This window comes from Globicephala melas, chromosome 1 (genome assembly GCF_963455315.2).
Source record: "Globicephala melas chromosome 1, mGloMel1.2, whole genome shotgun sequence".
Taxonomy (NCBI): Eukaryota; Metazoa; Chordata; class Mammalia; order Artiodactyla; family Delphinidae; genus Globicephala; species Globicephala melas.
Genome location: NC_083314.1, coordinates 175,990,978 through 176,014,198, shown reverse-complemented (window position 1 = coordinate 176,014,198; position 23,221 = coordinate 175,990,978). Strand labels below are relative to the sequence as shown.

General features: G+C 39.2%; 1 protein-coding gene and 1 non-coding gene across 4 annotated transcripts in view; one reads left to right on the top strand and one right to left on the bottom strand.

Annotated features, from left to right (window-relative positions):
- Positions 1 to 22,020, top strand: part of DDI2 (DNA damage inducible 1 homolog 2) — a 41,795-nt gene extending 19,775 nt beyond the window's left edge. The window contains exons 6-10 of one of the 3 annotated variants that reach the window (XM_030877727.2): positions 1,873 to 2,001; positions 5,532 to 5,635; positions 8,654 to 8,843; positions 10,984 to 11,046; positions 13,519 to 13,602. In XM_030877727.2, coding sequence (XP_030733587.1) covers positions 1,873 to 2,001; positions 5,532 to 5,635; positions 8,654 to 8,843; positions 10,984 to 11,000 — 440 coding nt within the window. In that variant the 3' untranslated portion in view covers positions 11,001 to 11,046; positions 13,519 to 13,602. Of the gene's footprint in view, positions 1 to 1,872; positions 2,002 to 5,531; positions 5,636 to 8,653; positions 8,844 to 10,983; positions 11,047 to 13,518 lie in introns of those variants that run through there. The other 2 variants (XM_030877669.2, XM_030877693.2) reach the window with 2 other exon arrangements.
- Positions 7,078 to 7,181, bottom strand: LOC115867248 (U6 spliceosomal RNA). Its single transcript, XR_004045023.1, has one exon. It is a non-coding gene; the product is annotated as a U6 spliceosomal RNA (small nuclear RNA).
- Positions 22,021 to 23,221: the final 1,201 nt, after the last annotated feature.

The following is a 23,221-nucleotide window of genomic DNA, read 5'->3' as shown; positions in this document are numbered from 1 at the left end:
GAGGAGAGATCACTGGGAGAGGACAGTCAGCTGGGGAGGAGATGGGTCTTGAGCTGGGCCTTAAAGCATAAGTAGAGTTCAGAGAAAGCGAAAGTAGAGGAAGGGGCACTCTACAGGAGGGTCAGAGTGAGTAAGAGACAAAGGAGACACCTTCCTCTGCGTAAAGTGGAAGGTTTACAGCAGTCAGGCTGTAAGGCTGGTATCTGAGGCCGTTTGGGCTGCCATAACAACACCGTAAACCGGGTGGCTTATAAACAACACAGATTTATTTCCCGGTTGTGGAGGCTGAGAAGTCCAAGATCAAGATGCTGGCAGAGGGACTTCCCCGGCGGTCCAGCGGTTAAGACTCCGCGCTTCCAGTGCAGGTGCGGGTTTGATCCCTGGTGGGGGAGCTAAGATCCCACATGCTGTGCAGCGCAGCCCAAAAAAAAAAAGGTGCTGGCAAATTGGGTACCTGATGCCTAGTTCATAGATGAACATCTTCTCCCTGTGTCCTCACATGGTGGGAGGGGAGAGGGAGCTCTCTGGGGTCTCCTTTATAAAGGCACTAAATCCCATTCATGAGGGTTCCACACTCATGACCTAATTAATCACCTTCCAAAGGCCCCACTTCCTAATATCATCACATTGGGAATTAGGTTTCAGCCTGAATTTTGGAGGGACACAAACATTCAGTCTGTAGCAGCTGGAAATAGTTGGACCAGGGTGAGGTGGGATCTGAGGCTGTGGTGATGTGGGTTTGAAGATCTTATAAAGAGTAGGAACCTTTGAGGACCTTTGAGCAGATGAATAAGGGATCTGAAGAAGGTGGTATTTTAAGAAGATTGAAGGCAGTGGCAGTTCTGGAGTATTCTGTACCCCTAAAGATCAGAACTATTTCCTTGCTTTAAACTGTATATCCACAGAAAGGATTGGAAACCAGAGAAGTTGTCCACTAGCTAGAGGGATAGAGTGTGAGCCAGGTTGACTGCTATGGTTAGAAGAAGAAAGGTCAGAAATTGCCCAGAATTTATTAACAGGATTGGAACTGAGTTTGAGAGTTGGGAGAAGGCTATAAGAAGAGGGGTCGAAAGTGAACAGTTGCCTCTGTTTTATGGTTGTAAGAAAAAGGATTCCATTGGCAAAGAGAGAAATCCGAAGTGAGAATTATTTGGGGAGAAAGAGTATTTATACCTATTGGCTTTGAGATAGACATGTCCAAGCACACAGGAATGTGGAACTAGATTCTGTGGGAGAGATTAGGACCCTAGGTAAAGATTAGAGAAGTGTCTGTCTTCTGCACAGGCTGACTCCAGCTCTGTGGGTGAGTGTATGTAACCAGGAGAGAAAAGACCTTAGTGCCCTCTTCCTGATAGGAAAGAGGGTCTAATTGTTGGAGCAGAGAATGGAGAGTTCAGTTATAGTTTTTTGAGAGACTGCATGATGTATTTTTTAACTGGTAAATTAGAGTGTCCCAGAGTTTGAAATAAAAATAACTTGGTAAGATGTTTAGAGATACTCAGTGAAAACTGATCTGAGGGTGCAGTAGTGCTTAATTGAGTGTTTCCATCTGTAGACATAGTTTGACTTTTTGGAGATCCTTTCCACGTAGTTTTGCTTTCTGTGTTTAAAGTTTTAAAATATCATTTAATTATTACATTTAAATAATGTTATTTCCCTCAATGTGAAGTTTCTACACTGTGTTTCAGATTGCAATGTAAAACTGAAAGTTGAACTAAGTGTAGCAGGAAGCCCGCTAGGTAGGAAAAATCGTACACAGACAGAAGCTTGGGAGTATACTTGCTTTCTGCCCTGTTCTTAGTGCTGCATTTTTTTATCTTCCCACACATGTGGATTTTATCTTTGTTATCTGATGTTTCCCTCCACCTCCAGGTGCCCAGATGACCATTATGAGCCAAGCTTGTGCAGAAAGGTGTAATATAATGAGGCTGGTGGACCGTCGGTGGGCAGGGATCGCCAAAGGAGTGGGCACCCAGAAGATTATTGGAAGGGTACATCTAGGTGAGTGCAGGGCACTGGGAGTCTTTGTAGGGTAGTGGACTTTAAAAATTCCTTTTGGATAGGGGCATCTGATCCAGCACGCCCAGTCCCTAGCAATTTTAAATCCTATAGTCTATCAGAGTTATAATGTAACATCGTTTAGCTGGTTACAAAAAAACAACAGTCCCCTATGTACTTCTGTTTACTGTTGGGGTGAGGCGGTAGTCACCTGGCTGAGCAGAGTGCAGGAGAAGGAGCACCGAGGTGCAGTTGTGCCTCCACAGCCCTTCACCACTGCTCCTGCTTTGGTCTCCCTCCACCCCCGTTTGCAGAGGTACTTGTTTCAACCAACTCATCAGCCTCTTGGGATAAAAAGGGTTGCTGCTTAGTTTTCCTTAGTGTCATCTGCTTTCTAGTTCCAAAATTGTGTTTCAGTTATCTCTTCCATTATTTTTGGGCTTAGTAATCTGTACATTTTAAAAGAAAAACAACTTTTTATTGTGGTTTTTTTTAGGAGTAAGTTAAGTTAAATACATGTGTTCAGTCCTTCGTCTTTAATCAGAATTGTTCTTCTCTTTGTTTTTTTCTTTCATTATCCATTTAATTAGTTGCTCATTGTAGAGAATTTTGAAAGTATAGAAATGTGAAAAGAAGCAAAATTAATTCTTTTAGGTGAGAATCCATCAGTAGTAGCATTTGGACATATCTCTTTCTGGCATTGTTTTCTTGTAAAAGGGGATCATATAATACTATATAGAATTTTTATACTTTGCTTTAAGAAAAAGTAAGACCATTTTCCAAATGCCATTATAAATTTTATAAGCATCACTTAAGTAAATGCATAGCATTCTGTTGTATGGGTTTAATGGTCAACCTTTGGGATATATTTTTCCCCTAATATTTTGTCATTGTAACATGGAAGTGCATTTTTGTGCAAACTGATTTTTTTTTCCCTTAGTTAAAATTCCCATAAGTGAACCTACTAAATCCAAGATTATGAATACCCTTTAAGGCTCTTGATATTGTTAACTGGTACCAATCTAGTTTCTCCAGCACTGATTGAACATTCACGTTAATTTCCTTATACAATCAAGTATTCTTAGTTTTATCCCTTTAATTTGCAGATAAAAAGGTGGTTTTTTTTTACTGTAAATGACTTTTCTTTCATTGCAAGTGGTAGTCTTTCTACCTGTTTTCCTCTTCATATCTGTTTCATTTTTCCTGGTTTAATACATTTGTCTATTATTAGAAGTCTCCGTGTTTTCTATTATTGATTTTCTATAGAATAAGGATAGTTTAAATACCTCTTATGTGCTTTCTTACACACAATAGGACTGAAATTGGGTAAGAATACCACAAACCAGTTGCTTCAGAGTCTGAGTTCTTAGATTTCTCATGGTTTTTAGTGAGAAGATAATAGGAGACAAAAAATACCAGTCCCTTGTGTCCTTCTTTTGGTTGCAGAGGTTGTACCATTTTGCAACTTTGGCTATGATAGGTATCAAGAAAACCTTATAACAGTAAGGGTAGTCTAAGTAAAGGAGAGCTACACCATGGATAGGAAGTTTCAATATGTTGGAGGTGGTAGTTCTCCCATGTTCGTCAACAGAGTCGTTGTAATAAATTTAAAACCCCAATAAATTGTTTTGTTTTGTTCGTGAGACTTGATGTGTTAATTTTAAATTTTATGTAGGCCCTTTATGGCAGGAGTAGTCAAGATACTCTGGAATAACTTCCCCTTCTAGATAATATCAAGACCAAAGGACTAGAACAGAAACAGACCCATGCTTAACATGAACCTTGATAAATGAGAGGGGAAGTCTTATGGAGCAGTGGGAAAGTTTTAGGAAATGTGCTAGGACGATTGGGTATCCATGGGGAAAAAATGAATTGGAAATGGGACCCTGTCTCACATCACACACAAATTCAAGGTTGATTCAAGGTTAATTCAAGGTTGATTAAAGGCCTGGATGTGCAAGGCAAAGTCAGGCTTTTAGAAGAAAATATAGGAGAATGTCTTGTGTAGGGAAGGGGTTCTTTAAAAGATACGAAGGAAATTATTTGATAAATACAGCCGATTAAGAACTTTTCATCAAGCACATCTTAAAGGAAGTGAACAAACACAAACTAGGAAAGAACTTAATAACATGTATAACTAATAAAGGATTCATATTTAGAATATATATGTATTCTGTATGTTTGTGTATCCTCCAACTCAGTAAGAAAAACTGGTATATAAAAAATTGCAGAAACATTTGAACAAGCACTTTAAGAGGAAACTCAAATGGTTAATAAGTGTGAAAAACTGCTTTATCTCATTAATCAGGGAAATAGAGAATTACTTGCCAGATTTTAAATCTAATAATATTGAGTGTTGGGAGAATGTGGAACAATGGGAACTTTCCAAAAACCCCTGGAAACATTTTGGAAAATAATTCAGCATCAAGTAGAGCTGAGCTAATATCCCCTAGAGCCCTGTATGTTTTTAGAGTATACCTTAGAGACACTCATGGCACACCAGGAGACAAGTGCAAGAATGCTCACGTTAGCATTGCTTACAACGGCAGAAACTGGAAGCAACCCAAATGTCCCGTAGCAGCAGAATGGATAGATAAATCAGTGGTGGTGTCTTAAACATTACAGTACTCACTCTTAGGGGTGGTATAAACGAAAGAAATATAGTCACGTGCACCCACAGGAATAAAATATCTCAAAGTATCTTTTGGGTAAAAGAAGCAAGTCATAGTTCAAAACCACAAAACTAACCAAAATGTTGCTTAGAAATCATAGAAAAATGGTAAGAAAAGATGGGAATGATTAACATAAAAACCAAGATAGTTGGGAGGGTTGGAGGAGGCTATGATCAGTAGGACATACAGGAAACTTCTTAGTTTTCTGTTTCTTAACCTGGGAAATAGATGCATGGGTATTTGTTTTATTATGCTTTATACTATATATATACAGTATATATATATATATATTTCATATACTTTTCTGCTCGTAAGACATAGTTAATGACAAAGTCATCTTTTTTAAAAAAAACATCTTACATATGAAATAAGAGGAGTAATTGAGGAAAGAGGCAAGGCAGGAGACTTCAAGCAAAGAAACTTGGTTATAACAGGCAGTAATAAACAGTTTACTTCTTGGAGCTTAATTTAAAAGGTTTAAAGTGTACTGATTTTATTTTCCTTTTAGAAAGTCTTTTGTAAGTGTACAGGAAGCAGGTGGTTAATATTGGAGGAATTGGTCTTGGTTTTTTTTTTTTTTTTTAATTCTTAATGCCAGCTTTCCTCACCAGCTGAGCGTGTATCATATATCAAGCCAGGTCTTGTGGGCAGTAGTTCTACCCAATCCACTTTAGGAGCTGGTGCCTTCATTGGCTTTTAACCTGATTATTGGTCTTACTGGATTTTCATCCTTAACTCACTTGTTTGCATGCTTTGGCTTGACTTTGACTGATTGCAGGAAGAAAGACACAGAATGATAGATACATTTCCAGACCTTCGCTGGAAAAATCAGTAACCTCTTCCTTTCTTCATGTGCTTTAGCTCAGGTTCAAATTGAAGGAGATTTCCTGGCGTGTTCCTTCTCTATACTTGAGGAACAGCCCATGGACATGCTTTTGGGACTGGACATGCTGAAACGGCATCAGGTAATTAAGAGCTTCACTTTCTTTTTGCGTTGGCTTTTTGTGTGTTAAATGGTTATTCCATCATGGTTGTATATACTGGAAAATTAAGAAGCATGACTTCAAACCTGGAAAGGTCCTTAATTGGTGATGTTGTCATACAAGGTTTGAAATTCTGTATCAGTAGAAATAGAACCTTTTTGTGAAATCTTTCTGAATCTGTTGAATCTTGCCATCTGTTTTGAGACTATACTGGACAATTTGGTTCCCTTGTGTAATTTTTAGTTTCTGATTAGAACTCAAGTCATTTTTTTAAAACATTTTTTTAAAAATATTTATTTATTTGGCTGCTCTGGGTCTTAGCTGTGGCATGCGGGATCTTCGCTGCCAAGTGCGGGATCTTTTGATTGTGGCATGCGGGATCTGGTTCCCAGATCAGGGCTTGAACGCAGGCCTCCTGCATTGGGAGTGCAGAGTCTTAACCACTGGACCACCAGGGAAGTGCCTCAAGTAATTTTTTGATGGGTTTGTAGGGAGATGTACATAATACACAATGATGATTTTACTGCTAGCCTAAGTTTAGTAAATCCTTAGTAGCTGGTCAGACAATACTTGGGGAGAAGAGCTTCGAGATTAAGGAAGAAGTTGTACATAAGATGTTGGGAATGGAAATGTTTATTTAGTACAGGGAGAATGATTTATAAATATTTTCATTTGCAGTGATTTTTATATTTCCATTCCGAAGCTTAATAATTTGTTTAAAGATAAACTTCACTCATTGAAGAAGCAATTATTGTGCTCTTGGGTAGTAAAAATTTTCCCAACAAGGTTTCATATCTAGTCAACATTTTTATGTCACTAATATTCTTTTTTTTCTGTTTTAAATTGGAGTATAGTTGATTTACAATGTTGTGTTAGTTTCAGCTGTCTACTCTTTTTTAGATTCTCTTCCCATGTAGGTCATTACAGAGTATTGATTAGAAATCCCTGTGCTGTACAGTAGGTTCTTATTAGTTATCTATCTTATCGATATATATAGGTCATTACAGAGTATTGAATAGAAATCCCTGTGCTATACAGGTTCTTATTAGTTATCTATCTTATCAATATATATAGGTCATTACAGAGTATTGAATAGAATTTCCTGTGCTATACAGTAGGTTCTTATTAGTTATCTATCTTATCGATATATATATATATAGTAGTGTGTATATGTCAATCCCAATCTCCCAATTTATCCCTCCCACCCTTTTTCCCTTGGAAACCATGAGTTTGTTTTCTACATCTGTGATTCAGTTTCTGTTTTATAAATAGGTTCATTTGTATCATTTTTTTTAGATTCCACATATACGCAGTATCATATATTTGTTTTTCTCTGACTTACTTCACTCAGTATGACAATCCCTAGGTCCATCCACATCACTGAAAATGGCAGCATTTCGTTCTTTTTTATGGCTGAGTAATATAAAACTATGGAACACTTCACGAATTTGTGTTTCATCCTTGCGCAGGGGCCATGCTAATCTCTGCGTCGTCCCAGTTTTAGTATATGTGCTGCCTAAGCAAGCACACTAATACTCTTTCTTAAATGTTTAGTGTTAAATTCCCATTGAAATATATTGATATTCCAATCAAGGTGCACAGTTTTAAGTAGAAGGAATGAGCGAATGCACATATAAATGAAACCTGATTTATTAGCTTGTTGCTAATCTTTCCCTATTTATTTATTTATCGCTATTTTTAAGTCATGGTATAGACTAGCAGTCTCCAGCTTTACGAATTCAAAATATATGTGTGTAACTGTCCTATATTAAGTAATTATAAAAATACACTGATGGGCTTCCCTGGTGGCGCAGTGGTTGAGAGTCCACCTGCCGATGCAGGGGACGCGGGTTCGTGCCCCGGTCTGGGAAGATCCCACATGCTGTGGAGCGGCTGGGCCCGTGAGCCATGGCCGCTGAGCCTGCGCGTCCGGAGCCTGTGCTCCGCAACGGGAGAGGCCACAACAGTGAGAGGCCCGCATACCGCAAAAAAAATAAAAAATAAAAATAAATAAATAAATATATATGTGTGTGTGTATATATATATATATATATATATACACACACATATATATATACTGAAAAAGAGGATCGCATAAGTATGAAATACAGAATACTTTTGTAGAGCTCGTCTTGTCCATATATCACTTTTGAGACCATTGGCATAGACTTTAAATATAAGCTGTACTTTATCCACTAAGCAAGAAGCAAAAATGTAGACCTATATAAATGGTATGTCTCAGTTTTAGTTTTTAAAAAGTCACTGATACGTTTCTAAAAGGCGTGGCTGCTGATTATGGCGTGTGCAGTTTTCCATGATTATGGCATGCAGTTTTCCAAATTTTGTACAATGAATATGTATCACATTTGAATTCAGACATGAACAATTGCTGTGTTTGACAAAGAAGTGTAAACTGTATCCCATAAAGATCATTCTGCTGTACAGTTTAAATAGTAAAAAAGATTCTGGGGCTTCCCTGGTGGCGCAGTGGTTAAGAATCCGCCTGCCAATTCAGGGGACACGGGTTTGAGCCCTGATCTGGGAAGATCCCACATGCCGTGCAGTAACTAAGCCCATGCGCCACAGCTACTGAGCCTGCTCTCTAGAGCTCTCGCACCACAACTACTGAGCCCACGTGCGACAACTACTGGAGCCCGTGCTCCGCAACAAGAGAAGCCACTGCAATGAGAAGCCTACGCACCACAGCGAAGAGTAGCCCCTGCTTGCCGCAACTAGAGAAAGTCAGTGCGCAGCAACGAAGACCTAACGCAGCCAAAAACAAATAAATAAATTGAATAGATATTTTAAATATATATATAGATATAGATTCTAAACTAACAATGTTACATAGCTTAAAGTTTAAATACTTTAGATAAAATTGGTTTTTTGAGCCATCTCTGTCAGTGTTGCTCTTTGTGAATGGAGTTTTAAATTCAAGATCATAATTTTCCTGCATCGTGTTCTATCTGCTATCATCAGTGTTTGGTTTCTTTTTCTAAGTGTTCCATTGACCTCAAGAAAAATGTACTCGTGATCGGCACCACAGGCTCAAAGACCACCTTCCTTCCTGAGGGGGAGTTACCAGAGTGTGCCCGGTTGGCATATGGGGCCGGGCGAGAGGAAGTACGGCCAGAGGAGATTGCAGACCAAGAATTAGCAGAAGCCCTTCAAAAATCTGTAGAGGATGCAGGTATTTGGAGTGGCCAGGCTCTTAAATAATACTCGTTATTGGTGGGTGAGCCAGGGAAGTTGGAGCTTCAAAGGGGAATAGGGACCTTTCCAGTCGTAATCAGTCTCATCGTCCTGTTGTAGGTATGTTCCTTGTCTTCTTACTGCCTCTTCCCATCTCTAAATACAGTACAGAAAACCTCCCGTGTTTCAGTAGATCCAGAAATAGCAGTCCATTGCTGTGTGCAAGATAGAGTGGGGAGTTCTTTGCTTAGGCACATTTTGGTGGGATTCCTAAAGAATCTTGTCTTTTTTTTTTTTTCTTGAAGAAAATTGTAACAGTAAGCAGAAACTTCCTTTTGAGTTCAACATTTCCTGGAAATTTTCTTGTTTTCTTAGGCCCATTTATTTTGGAGGATGACGTTGTGTCTGTGACTAAGCAGCACTAAGCTTTTTAATATCTACTGAAAGTGCTGCCACCGAAATGAAGCTACGTAATATTTTTTTTCCCTAAGTCTCAGTTGTAGCTTCTTTAATTCTAAAGATCAAACCAAGTTTTCTGGGTAAAATGGAGGGACACAGTTATGCCGAAATCCCACTTCTGTGGATAAATTTTCCCCGTCTGTTACAGAACAGTGACTCTGGAATATATTTTCTAGAAGCTAAAGAGAATTAACTTTTAAGTTTGAGTTATTTTAAAGTCTTGAGCTGTAATTCTTCATTAGTGACTAATATCACACATTGCATTTGCTGATATAGTAAAATGTATTAGAGCTACAAGTTCAGGGAATAGCTTTCTCCTAAGGACAAAAAAGATAAGAGCTTTAACAATAAGCAGCCAGATTTTGCCAGCGTGTATCACCAGAGAACATCCGGTGGTCTCGCCTTGAGGTTCTTTAGAATGAGCGTGAGTAGCAGATGGAGTTTCCAAGCCGGCTTTGTTCAGAATCTGCGCCACCACCACCTTTTGGCTCAGTTTTACATATGAAGTACAGTTTGGGTTGTGATTTAAGTATTTGGTAGGAAGGGGAGAATTTTGAACAAGCAGACAGAGAAAGACTAAATTAATAGTTTTAACCTTACCCGCAAGGCAAGCTTGAATGAGTTTGACATATCTACTTAGAAGGTTTTACTTTTTGTTTTGTTTCGTTTTGTTTAGTAACTTGTCAGCTTAGTCATAATACTATACATTAATAAAATGAGGGTATGTTATCATTTTGTGAAACCTCTGTTGTTCCCCCCACAGTTCTGGTGCTTTTACTTGAGAAACACTAGCTGATGGTAGCAGTGCTTTATGACCTACTGACAGTTACCCTCTTTGAGTAATTACTTTCTTTTAATAAAAAGTTGAAGAGATTAAAATAGAAACCACAGATGTTTTCAGCCATAGTGAAGGAGGTGTACCAGTTTTAAAGGATTAAAAGGAAGTGGCTCTTTACCCATGTGACCTTTTGTTACTGACAGTGTATGTATGGCTTGTGCTAATTTTTGTAATGTTTAGTGAGGTAATTCTTCAACATCAGATTCTATTTGTTTGGAACATCAGCTTCCCACTATTATCAAAATCACCTACCCCTAGACATAGTAGGTGAATGTATTTTTGCTAAAAACTGTCTCTTTGGTGGATACTCTATAGCAGCATATCTTTATCTTTTCTATTGATTAAAAAATAATTCAAAAAAGTAATAATTCAGAGTATTTTAAAAAATAAGGTAAGCCAGGATAAGTAATCATGTTTGGTTTGTTTTTCTTCTAAAAATAAACCTCAACTGAAAAAGAAACTTTGAAAGTTTCTGTAATATGTGTTTGCTCACCTTGACTCCATAAGATTTCCATATCGTGTAATTCTGTCTATGGATCTACTTTTTTTTCACCTATTTCACATGTTTGCCCATGAATTCTCTGTGTAGGTGTGTAAAATTAATTTCTTTCCAAGTTCTGTTGAAAATCTGTTGAAGTTGACACATTGCTTTATGTATTGTGAGAGAATTAAAGCAACCAGCAAATCTTTTTGATGTCCAAACTACAGGAGCGTTCCCCCACTTTGACTCTACCAGTTCCTGATCTTAAAGATGGCAAAGGAGTGGAGACTATAACCCTGCATGCTGTGTGGTTTGCATTGTTAACCCAAGGTTTGCTTGTCTGTTTCCTAATTCAAACAGAGCGTCAGAAGCCATGATGCATGTAGTGTGTGTGTACCGCAGCTGGAGTGGGCCCCAGACCAGGTACTTATAGACACCACGTTAAGCCTTCCACCCAGTCATCGTCTGTGGTCTGAAAGACTTCGTATCCTCAGCAGCTCTAGAATTTAGCTTCTGTCATTCACCATTTCACCTTGTTTAATCTGGTTACAACTAGCCTGTATGTGTATTTGTATGTTGGCATACATACATATCTAAGCATGGTTTCCTACTTAAAATTTTATCAGTCATTAGAACAGTTCGAGGGGGAAAAAACCCCAGCGAAAACAAATGACCACTGTGAATATCAAATCAAGAATATTAGCATCACAGCACTTTGTTGGTGGAGATGACTGTGTTATTAGGGATTTTGTAAGTCCCTTTCTTCTGAAAAACTGACAGTGTATTTTTCACATTACTGCACACAACTACCAGCATTATAGAGGGGCTGAAATTTTCATTCTGTTGAAGAAGAAATGGAAACAGGCCAGGTGACTTGGCCATTGTCACAGAGTCAATAACATAGGCAGGACTGAAGTTCAGTCTTCCAACAAGAGCTGAAACTTTGCTTTTCCCTCTCTCCCTAGCCTGACAGTTTTCCACAGGAGGCTCTCTGCTTCCATCTCCCTGTATGCAGATATGATAAATGTCAGCCTGAGTGCACTGACTGGTCTGTTAAAAGAAGGAAAAGTGGTCTTTTCAGACTCTACCAACCTAGGACTTTATAGGGGTTTGCAGGCTGGTTGTAATTAGATATATAGCATTTAATTGCTTCTTTCTTTCATTTTCCTTGTAAGGATGGGTTAAAAGCAGCCATCTTTAATTATTAATGTCCATTGACCTCATCCTCTTCTCCTGTCCTATAGTACTGACCCAGTCCTCCCCTACATTTAGGACTTAGGCCAGTGAAACTGACCATCTCAGCTACAGGAGGACTATATGCTGCTTTCATAGTGAGTACGGAGTACTTTGAGGTCATGTTCACCTTCACCTCCCCCAGCTGTTATAACTGACATACCGTTGCCAGAAGGCCATTACCTTTGCCCACATCTGTGCTGCTAATAACATGGATATTTGACTACAGTGCATCTTTGTGTTCTCATTAACTCGAAATTGAACCTCTTTCAGAGTCAGCCTTAGAGATTGATAAATAAAACTGATAAATGTGTTTCTAGACTCTAGTGAATATAGTTTGCACTGAGATATATGCTGTTTTCCTGTTTATCCCTAAACTATAAGATTATTTCACAAGAAGTCAGTAACTTCCTGACATAGTGCTTTATCTTTTCAAGCTGTTAACCTGTGTTGGATTAGAATGATTTAGAGCCTTTTGAATCATAACTGCATTGCTTCATGACTTCTTAAGTCATGAAGCAGTTGAGTTGCATCTGTCCTAATAGTTTGTATTGTGATGTCATTTTTTGTTACCAGCCTTTGACTTTTAATTAACAATCTTGTAATAACTGCATAGAGGTCAATTTTTAATTGGATTAGTGGCAAAAGGAGAGTTGGAACTGATGTTTAATGACATCATGATGTTTGCATTGAGGTGTGGTATTTAATCCTTCCATTTTTTATGAGTGGTCAGTAAGTTGCAGTGGATCTAAATTGTTAATTGCTTATTGGAAAACTTATGAACTATATCCCTCCACTGCCCTCCCCTGCCCACATTTCCCTGCCCTTAAAGTACTTAAATATTCTCACTTAGTTGTTGCTGTGATAAAGTAACTGATAATCCTTTTTAAAGTTGCATTATTTGGTAAGATAATAATTGGGATTTAATCTGTTTGATCTTTAGCGCTTTTTTTTGTTCTGAGTCAAGCTCATATAGTTTTTGGAATGTTTGGATAGAAATAAATAGAATGTTTGCTTCTCTGTCTTCTGAAGGTCCCTGAGTAGTATCACATTCTTATTTCTCTTTATAATTCCTGCTCTGTCTCAGATATACCTGGTTTAGACTTCTCAGTGTTCACATTTGACACTCTGAAAGAGAATTGGCACAAGAATCTTTCTAGTACTGAAATCCTCAAGATTGTATTGTGCTTTTAAGAATCACCTGAGGAACTTACTGAAAATACAAATTCCTGGGTTTATCCCAAGGATGGTATCCAGAATCTGCATGCTTAGGAAACATCCCAGGTGATTTTAGGGCAAGTGATAGAGAAAACACACTTGGAGAAAATATTCTAGAGTTCTGAACCCACTGAGAATAAAGATACGTAAATGTCCTTCAGTCTTGAGCACTAACTCAGCCCTTATGTGGTACTTAAATAAAAATATTGAATTACAGTACACATATTTTGTTAAGAACATGCCTACCTCTTATCCTGATGCTATGATGTTAAATTGTCCACCACGATGAGAATGGTTCTTGTATAAAGTCTATAAATATAAGACAAACCCCAGTTTAAGGACCTGATTTTGTTCTGTCCTGTTTAGATTTGTGTTCTCTGATAATTTAGTGGACTTCGTAACCTGCTAATTAATCTTTTTTCCTTTGACTGTTGTTCTATGTAGAGAAAAGCGGTAAAGAAACTACCTCACTGGGAATGTCATCATTACCAACTTCAGATGGATTTAACCATCAAGCCCATCCTTCAGGACAGAGTCCTGAGATTGGTAATCCTTCACGTCTTGCTCACTCTGTCTCTGCTTCAGTCTGCCCTGTTGAGCCCAGCGACCCAGACAGCATTGAACCTAAAGCTCTGAAGGCTTTGAAGGCTTCAGCTGAATTCCAGGTAACCTGTGAAAAGAAAGAACATCCTCCTCTACAGGATCTTTCTGATTGTGCTTCTTCAGCAGACAGTGCTCCAGCAGACCAGAGGCCAGCTATGCCTTTGCAGAATTCACTCGAAGAAGCCATTGTTGCAGGTAATCTAGAGAAATCTGCTGAAAGAAGCACCCAGGGCCTCACATCTCATCTCCACACCAGACAGGAAGTTAGTTTATCTGTCACTGGGATGGAAGAACCACAGAGGCTTAAAGATGAAAAGGGTTGGCATCCAGAATATCAGGACCTGAGTCAAGCGAGTGGCCTTCAGCAGCATGAAGAACCGAGGACTGGACAGCATGAGGTTATACGGCAGAATGCTCCCCATGACCGAGCACGTCTCTGTAACACAGGGGACCTTGAACTTCTTGGAGAAAGGCAACAGGATCAACAAAGAAGTATCGGTTCGGAAGCTACAATGGAAGGAGACAGGCTAGAGCAGACTGTGGACCTTTCGGGTACAGAGAAAAATATTCTACCTTCAGGGTGCTTTGGCTGCTCAAGTTCAGAAACACTTATGGAAGTAGATATAGTTGAACAGTCCCTAGCTGCTGTGCTCAATTCAGCAGGTGGTCAGAATACCAGTGTCAAGAACATCGGTGCATCTGATCTCACCTTAGATAATCCCTTGATGGAAGTAGAAACATCAAAATGTAACCCTTCCTCTGAAATTTTGAGTAATTCCATTTCCACTCAGGATTTACAGCTTCCAGAAAGTAATGTTGAAATGTCTGGAACAAATAAAGAATACGGGAGTTGCCCCTCCTCTTTAGTAAGTCTCTGTGGCAGTTGTCAGCCATCCATAGAGTCCACAGAGGAATCTTGCTCATCTGTAACGGCAGCCTTGAAGGAACTTCATGAACTTTTGGTCATTAGTAGTAAACCAGCTTCAGAAAACACATCGGAAGAAGTTATCTGTCAATCAGAGACAGTAACTGAGGGCCAAACAGGTATTAAGGACCTTTCTGAGAGATGGACCCAAAATGAGCATCTTACAGCTACCCAGAGCAAACACTGTTCACAGGTCTCCTTTCATCAGGCCACATCTGTAACAGTGAAGACAGAAGAATTAACATACACTTCAACTGACGCTGGAGTAGAAGATGAAGAAAATATTAACTTCAGGGGTCCAGGTGATGGCGTATTAACTGATAGGGAAGGTGTCCCCAAGTCTAAGGAGTCAGTAAATGAGAGCAGTTCTGTCACTGTAGCCTCAGCTGAAACGTCCAATCAACTACATTGCACCTTTGGTGCAGAAATTTCACCCAGACTTTTAGCAGGTGAGGAGGATGCACTCAATCAGACTTCTGAGCACACTGAGTCCTTGTCATCCAGTTTCATATTGGTTAAAGATTTGGGCCAGGGCACACGGAATCCAGTGACAGACAGGCCTGAGACTAGAGAAAATGTCTGTTCTGAAGCTGCAGGGCCACTTCTAGAATTCGTACCACCTACCAGCCAGCCATCATCAAGTCCCTCCTTTCTTGCACCATTAATTTTTCCTGCTGCGGACATTGACCGGATTCTCCGTGCCGGCTTTACTTTGCAGGAAGCTCTTGGGGCTTTGCATCGAGTTGGTGGAAATGCAGACCTTGCACTTCTTGTTTTGCTAGCAAAGAACATTGTAGTTCCTACATAACCATGGAAACGTGGGCTAGACCATACTCCATTCCCTTACAAAAAGCTATATATTTACACATACACACTCACCACATATACAGTATATGTAGAAACCTGCAAGCAGAATGTTGAGCCAGATTTTTTTTAAAGATTTTTTTCGGCCAAAGTAATTTATGATCTCTTGTCTGATGAATTTGTCTATTCTATTTGTTGAAATTTGGGCCTTTTAAAATGTATTGGCAGTATGTGCATACAGGAGCTTTTTATTAACATTAAGATGATGTATTCTGGAATGAAATTGGTGGTTTTGTGTATAGCATACCATTTTAGAATGAGAGTGAATGCTTTAAAAAGCAGAAGCCGTGAGAAGTCCCACCACCCATGCAGCTAAAAACAGATCATAATTTGGCTGTGTCTGTGCTGTAGGCAAGGTGTGGCTTGTTGACTCAGTTTTTGGTTTACAAACTTGATTACATGGTTTGGTGTTTGGAATCATACTTAGTGCTTTATGTATTATGATTCATCAGTTGTCACAGGAAATTGAAGAATATCTCCTAGAGTGGTATGTTTTTATTCGTGTGGTTAGGACTTGACATTTTAATGGGATGAGTTGGGAGGGTTTAAAACTTGGGCTGCTTTGTACATCACAGGCTGCTGCATGGATTGCCAGATACCTTGGGTGGGATACTGTGAGGGAATTAACATTAGCGTGAACCATGGTGCTACCCAGATTTAAAAAAAAGAAAGAAAAAACTGTAATTCCATTTGCAAATGTCATGGTGATGTTTCAAGAACTGTGAGTGAAAAATAATGGCCTAAACACTGGAGTTAACTAGTGACTGGGTTTGGTAGCATCTCACTGATCACAGCTCAACCCTTAGTGACTAATGATGAGCTTATGTTCAGCTAGTGGGTTGGTTGCCAGCAGTTTACTTCCTTTCCAAACTCATCTTCTTCTAGGAAGTTCTTCTAAAGCTCAGTTTGAGCTGTGATCTGAGTGAAATATTCAAGTGTGATAAATAACCTTGTCACTGGTTTATCTTGGTGCTTGGAATGGTCAGTGTATTTGGTGAGTGTCTTTCATGGCAGTGGAAATAGTAATTGGAGTTTCTGACTCAAGTGGCCTTGGTAGAGTTTTCCATCCTTTTCTTTCCTCAGGAGTTTCTTTTTTTAAGCAAGGTTTCGTCATATTTGTGTTTACACATGTCAAGTTAGAGTGGGGCATAGTATATAGATGTATTTATTGTGGCCTTTTTTTATATGAGGACTAGCCCTTGGAAATCACTGTCCTGTGGGCCCCACTGTGCAATAATTCTACTGGGTAGATTTTAGATACTTTTTTTCGTGGAAAATAAACCCTCTTAAGTACCTAGCAGGAATCTGAAATCTTGGTTTTATTGAAGAGAATTTTGAGAATGATAATTCCCTATTCCAGGTTATAATTTGCAATGTGTTTGGAACAGAAGCTTCAAAAGGGTGATTTGTGAACTTTTAACTTTAAGTGATTTTTGTCTGAAGTCTTACTCTCTTTAAAAGCTTATTCTTTCTGTCAAAATTCACGTCATTGAGCACAATCAAAATGGAGGCTCATATCTCAGGAGTTTTAAAATGTTTGATTTGGGGGACTTAGACATTTCTTTTACCCTATTCCATGTTCTTTCTTTTAGCTGTGAGGTTCGTATGTGTGTTAGGAGCCTGAGTGATATGATGGAAAGTTGCATAGATTCCTCATGACCCTCTGAAGTTAGGGAATGGTTGACAGAAAGAGTTGTAGTTTACTGTGTTCAGAAGGGCGCTCAGAACAGGTTAGCCAGATGGTCTTTAAAGTGTTCTTTTAGACGATCACGTGCTGTAGATCCTTTTGCCTGCCCTACACCAAAGATGTAAGATGCACTAGGAACCTGCTTATAGGATTTCTGTCAACCGACTCTCAGAGCTGTGACTGTAATTAAGTAGTGGTGCTATGATTGAAGCAAAATTTAGTAGCAATGCAATGGGCCCCTGATTTGCGTTATGGGTATGCTTGGGAATTTATTCTAAGCTTATAAATCTTTAGGGTCACAAAGTGGGGTGAGTCTATGACAGTAGACTCCTCCAAAAAGGCCTTCTGTATGAAGATGGGCCTCAGAGGTTTTTTGTACTAGCAGTTCCTCTGACTACTGTTCAGAGGCTTGGCCACTGAATTTTCACAGTGTGGAGATTTGGGAGTCAGTCCCAGGTGGGATATAGAATATCAATCTGGAAAAGGTTTCATTACGATAGCTTTTATTGTATGTATATGTATATTTATTTCTAGGAGAAAATTGGATAGGCCTATCGTTGTACATGTATTCTTATTAGGAATACTTTGAGCTTAACCCACTTGCCAAATATGCTTGTCCTTTTTCATCATTTATCTTTCAACTTATAATTGCTTTTGATTTTTTTTTTTTTTTTTTTGCAGTATGCGGGCCTCTCACTGCTGTGGCCTCTTCCGTTGTGGAGCGCAGGCTCAGCGGCCACGGCTCACGGGCCCAGCCGCTCCGCGGCATGTGGGATCTTCCCGGACTGGGGCACGAACCTGTGTCCCCTGCATGGGCAGGCGGACTCCCAACCACTGCGCCACCAGGGAAGCCCTGCTTTTGATTTTTTAAATCTTCCTGTCCATCGTTTGTATGAAAGTAAAGTTGTTGACATTGTCAAGATTTTAAATCATTTTTAAATTTAGCAGTTGTAAAACACAAAAGGAATTCAGGAACATGACACTAGTGAACCTTCATTTTCAATTTTTATTCAAAGTGCAGAAATTAGAGATTAACTTCTCCAAGGATAGGATAAAATCATTGTGAACTCCTCTGGTTGCCAACAGAACTGATAATGGCCAGCCATAACCAGTAATGGGCTGCTTTACTGGATAGCTCCTTTGCCATAACCGGTAATGGACAGCCTTGTGGTCAGCACGTACCTCCAAGGGTGGTATCTGTTTATTCACCAAAGAGAGGAGAAGATTTACCTATATGACTTCTGCAGTTTCCCTTTAGTTGGTTCCTGTGTATAAGAATGTGCTTGGTAACCAGACAGCTATACCTAGGCTATAGATTTTGCCGTTGCAGCTGGTAAGAATTATTTCCACTCGTACCTCTTTAGGCATCCAGACATCAGCCAGTAGCCTTCATCCCACAGTTTGGGCTTTAGCTATTAACATATAAAGATTACCAGTTGCAAAGGGAACTACATAGATGGTGAGTGTGTATGAAAACTGTCCTGCCTTGCAGCCTACAGAACTTTCCAGAGCTCCTTGTCTCCATATATACTGAAGGGAGACACACACCTTGTATTTTTTCCCAGAGCATTTCTCCAGTAAGAGAGTTACATGGAAAGATATATGAGACTTTGTGTCACTGATTCTGTGATAACCAGCTAAGGTGGAATCTGCCTGTTTTTCCCTTAGCACAGCTTACTATCCCTAGTAAAAGCCATAAAAATTTCGTTGGTTTAACCATCAGTTCATGTGTATATATACATGTGTGATAGACAGATATCCTACAGTTAATTTTACATAGATTAAAAAGCAAACAATTTTTATATCTACAGATGTAGTCTTCAGTTATGATGGTTTTTATGTATATAAAAAACAGCCTTGCAAGTAACTGGCCAGAAGAGTTGCAGTACATTCTGATTTCCTTTTCCTATCTCTTTGCCACCTGCAGAGAGTATAAGCAGGATAATTGAACTGCTGCATATTTCAAACTAGTTATCAGTGGTGACATATCACAAGAGAAGCTAACTGGATTATGCATTCTCTAGCACAGATACCAAAAAGCCAAATATCTCCTTTGAATTTGGTGACTTAGTGTAGTCCACGGCTGAACTAGAAAGAGAAAGAGTTCTCAAGAGTTCCCTTCCGAGAAGATGAATGTTAACTTAGTTCTGTAAGATAAAAATAGCTTTCTTTTTGAAAGATTTAAAAATGCCAATTCCTGTTAACAAAAAAGTAAAAATTCAAAGCATGTCCTTGAGAACCAGAAATGTAAAATCATGGCTCAAATTCTCTACCTTTGTGGTCCCTTGGTAGATGTTACTAGGAGTTCATGGAGTAAATCAAAGAACTTAGGGGAGGAACCTTTGATATGCTTGATTTTCTCTTGTGCCTTAGTTTCTCCAAATAGCAGAGGCATCAAATTTGGGTGGGGAATAAAAGTGGAAGGAGGGGGGCAGCAGGGAAGTCTGAAAATGGCTCTCCTGGAGATAGGCATGCGTGGAGTGGTCCTAAGGCTCACCTTTATTGTTGGTTGAGAATTATTCTGCACCAAATCGTTAGATTTCCCCAGGTAGAAGGATTATGACACGGCTTTTTTGTATCAGGTATACCCCCAAAAATGGTTTCTAAGCGTTTATTATGTTCTTTGTGGCACTGTCAGTATTGTGGTGAAGGCAGAGCAGAAGTTCAAGAAAATCTTATATTACAGGGAATGTTTACTCTCTTGAAGGCTATGCAGTTTGAATCTTTGAATAAGAGTTCATTATTCATTCAAACATTAAGTGCCTGTGTGCCAGGTACTGGGGAGCACTGGGGATACAGGAGTGACTAAAACAGACTGGAAGCTGCTCTTGTGAAGCCTTCAGTCCAGTAAAGAGACATGAAACAAATTTTAGCTTCAAGTGCAACATCTATTTTTGCCTATTAGCATCATTTATTTTAAAAGTCATATTAGGATGATTTGGTTCAAATTCAGAGAAAACTGGGAAAATCAGGCTCAAAATGGAATTAGATGCTGTGAACCTAAAACTGCTCTAAAAAAAATATTTTTTAAAAAGTGGAATCGGAGAAACCAACAAAAAATGTTCTAACATTTGGTAGAAACACTTGAAGAGATCAAGGATTCAGAAATTAACATATACTGTTGGTGGAGGGGGAATTAGGCAGGATAGAAGTGCAAGTGCAAGTAAATGGAAGATGACCTAATATGCACCAGTGACAGTCAACTTTTCCTTCCATCAGGACCTCCTTCCATGCAGGATAGAAATATGGAGTGTGCTGCGGCATCCTTCCCACTCCCCCTCTGAGCACGGCTGCTCTGGAATACTAACCATCTGGGCCAACAGGACTTAGCAGAGGATTCTGGGGGATTTGCTGTTTTAAAGCAGCTGAGTGCAAGATGTGAAAATAGGAATCAAGAGCAGAAAATGTAGCAAGCAGTGGTTCGGGGACTGGATGGTGGGCAAAATTTATTTACAAGAAGATTCAAGGCTCTACCTAATGCTTCTACAGGACAGCTCCATCAAAAGGACATTCTTTAACCCATTATTGAAAACATCACCGTGTATGTAGTAATCCTGAAGGATACAGGTAGAATTTCTGGACCTTAACTGCTAGTGACTTCTGAGGTTTACAGTTAGAAAACTCTCACAGGTTTATCTGTTATGTATCGGTGATTGGTAATCTAGACCCTCTGGGGGCTGTGAAAGGTGAGAGGATATAGCAGATAAGATTCAGAGCACAATCTTAGGGAATGAAAGCTACAGAGAAAATGGTGCAAGGGCATAGGAGTTAGGGGATATTTCTTTTACCTAAAAAAAGTTAAGCAAACTACAGAAGACTTGGGGTGGGGGTGTGGAATACAAAATTAGAATAATTTTTACAGAATTATATTTCTTTGAATACATACCATAGGAAGGTTTTCATTAGCTGACTTGGGGAAGGGGCATGCTGGTATATTTTTTTCCTGGGAAGATGCATGACTAATAATAAATTATTTTGTTTACCATGAGTTTGTTTTACGTACAACTCTGAATGATGCATCAGTGACTTAAAGAAAGGTAGACCTCTGTAATTTCCTATCAGAGGCAGTCACATCAGTTTGTGTCTAGATTCCTTTGGTCTGAGATTACCCGATGCCCACCAGACTTCCTTTTCTTTCCCTGAAGGCCCCACAGCTTTGAGTTTATGCTTCCCATCTGAGACCTTTCCCTCTGAATGATAATATTTCCATTCTCTATTCTCCTGATCATCCTTTTGAAATAGTTCTGGTGATATACTCAGATCAATGTATTTGCTTTTTTTTACTATGCGCTTACAATGAACATTGACTTGCCCATTTTTATTCAAAATTTTATTTCCATGGCAAGTTGGGCTAATGGGCTTTGCACTCAAGTAAGGTTTGTTTACCAGTTTTGTAGCCATATTTGGCAAATTTTAGCAAATAGAAAAAATCCCTCTTTTCCCCTTTGTTCTTGGCAGTCGTACTTTTATTGCTTTCCTGATTTTTCTTTAAGCTTTGAGGCTACTACTGCATCTTACAAGAGCAACTAGGCTGATTGGCAAAATAGGCTTGCCAATCAGTAGCTCTTTTACTCCCATAATGCTTTGGTTTTGAGAGTTGGGAAAACTCTGAGAACTTAAGGGAACCAAACTCAGGAATCCCACAGTTGGTTGCATTGTGCCATTGGTTTAGGGGCTAGACATAGGACCTGTCTGCAGCTGAGTGAACTAGATGAATTTGGGTTTGAGTTTTTGTCAGATACTGAAATGTAAGTCAGCCCTAAGTAATCAAAACACTTTATTTTCTTTTTCTTTTTTTTTAATAGGAACTTTCTGAAGAAAAAGTGATGTGTAAAACATTTGATATTTAAGACAATAAAGTTTTTATCATAAACTCTTGTTTGATCAGTTTCTTTTAAATTGAGATGGTTGGTTACTTTTGTCCTTGTCTCTGTCTCCCTGCCCTTTAAATAACTTATACCCAGGCACTGTGACTTGTGGCCATGAACCTAAACGCCAGAAGAAGTGGGCATCTCCAAGCCATTAGTCACCTCCAGGTAAACACTGCAGGAGGCCGTGGCCATCTGCTGATGTGAAATGTCTGCACTTGGTGACTGCACAAGCAGTGGATGCACAGCAATAGGAACAACACTGGTGACAGGGTATTGTGGTTCAGACTAGTCTCTAGAGCTCGGCTGCTCGGGTTTGAATTCCAGCCTTGCCACTTGCTAGCTGTGTGACTTTGGGTAACTTGCCTAAACTTTCTGTACCTCAGTTTCCCTGTCTATAAAATGGGGGGCTTTTGGGGTGGTCATAGGGGTTTGTGAGTAAGTTGGAAACACCCTGGGATGTTAACTAGTGTGGAGTTACTGCTTTGTGCATGAGTTTGTGCTGTGGGGCCTTTATTTGAAAGGATTTCCAGTGTACATGGCTCAGCTTGTATATACAGGGAGTAGTTTGAACAAATCCCCCCGTGTTCTGTTATCTTTCCTTGCCTTAATAAAAAGAATGCTGAGAGCAAAGCCTACTTCTAGTTGGAGGTAAGAAGTACTAATTATTTTGCCATTGTTCAGATCTCAATCTTTTGATAATCAGTTCACTTGAAATGAGATTTCTAGTACTTGATAGAGTGGTAGGAAATTGTGAGACATTAGTTATCGGTGGAAAGAATTCCAGGTCCTTGGCACAGAGAAAGGGGAATTCACTGCATCTTTATTTAAAGAAAAAAAAAAGGTTTAAAAAGTATCAGGGAAATAAATGCTTTGGGGGATTTATGGCAGGAATCTATGTATCTACAGCTTGGAGGAGGAAAATTTAAGAAAAGGGTAGGATATACATTTAAAAATAGAAATACAGAGAAATGGGAAAAAAGACTTCAAAAAAGAACATAGTTCTAAATTTCAGAATGTGAATTAAGCAGAACATATTGCCATGTTACATAAAAGCGCTAAACTGTCACCAGATACTGCTTCCCTGTTCAGAACTATTAGTGTTCTAATGGGATTAACCAACTAACTATACCAGTCCTTATCTATGGATTTTTGTCCTTAAAAAAAATTAGGGCTAGGGTGGCTTGGTTCCTCCTAGAC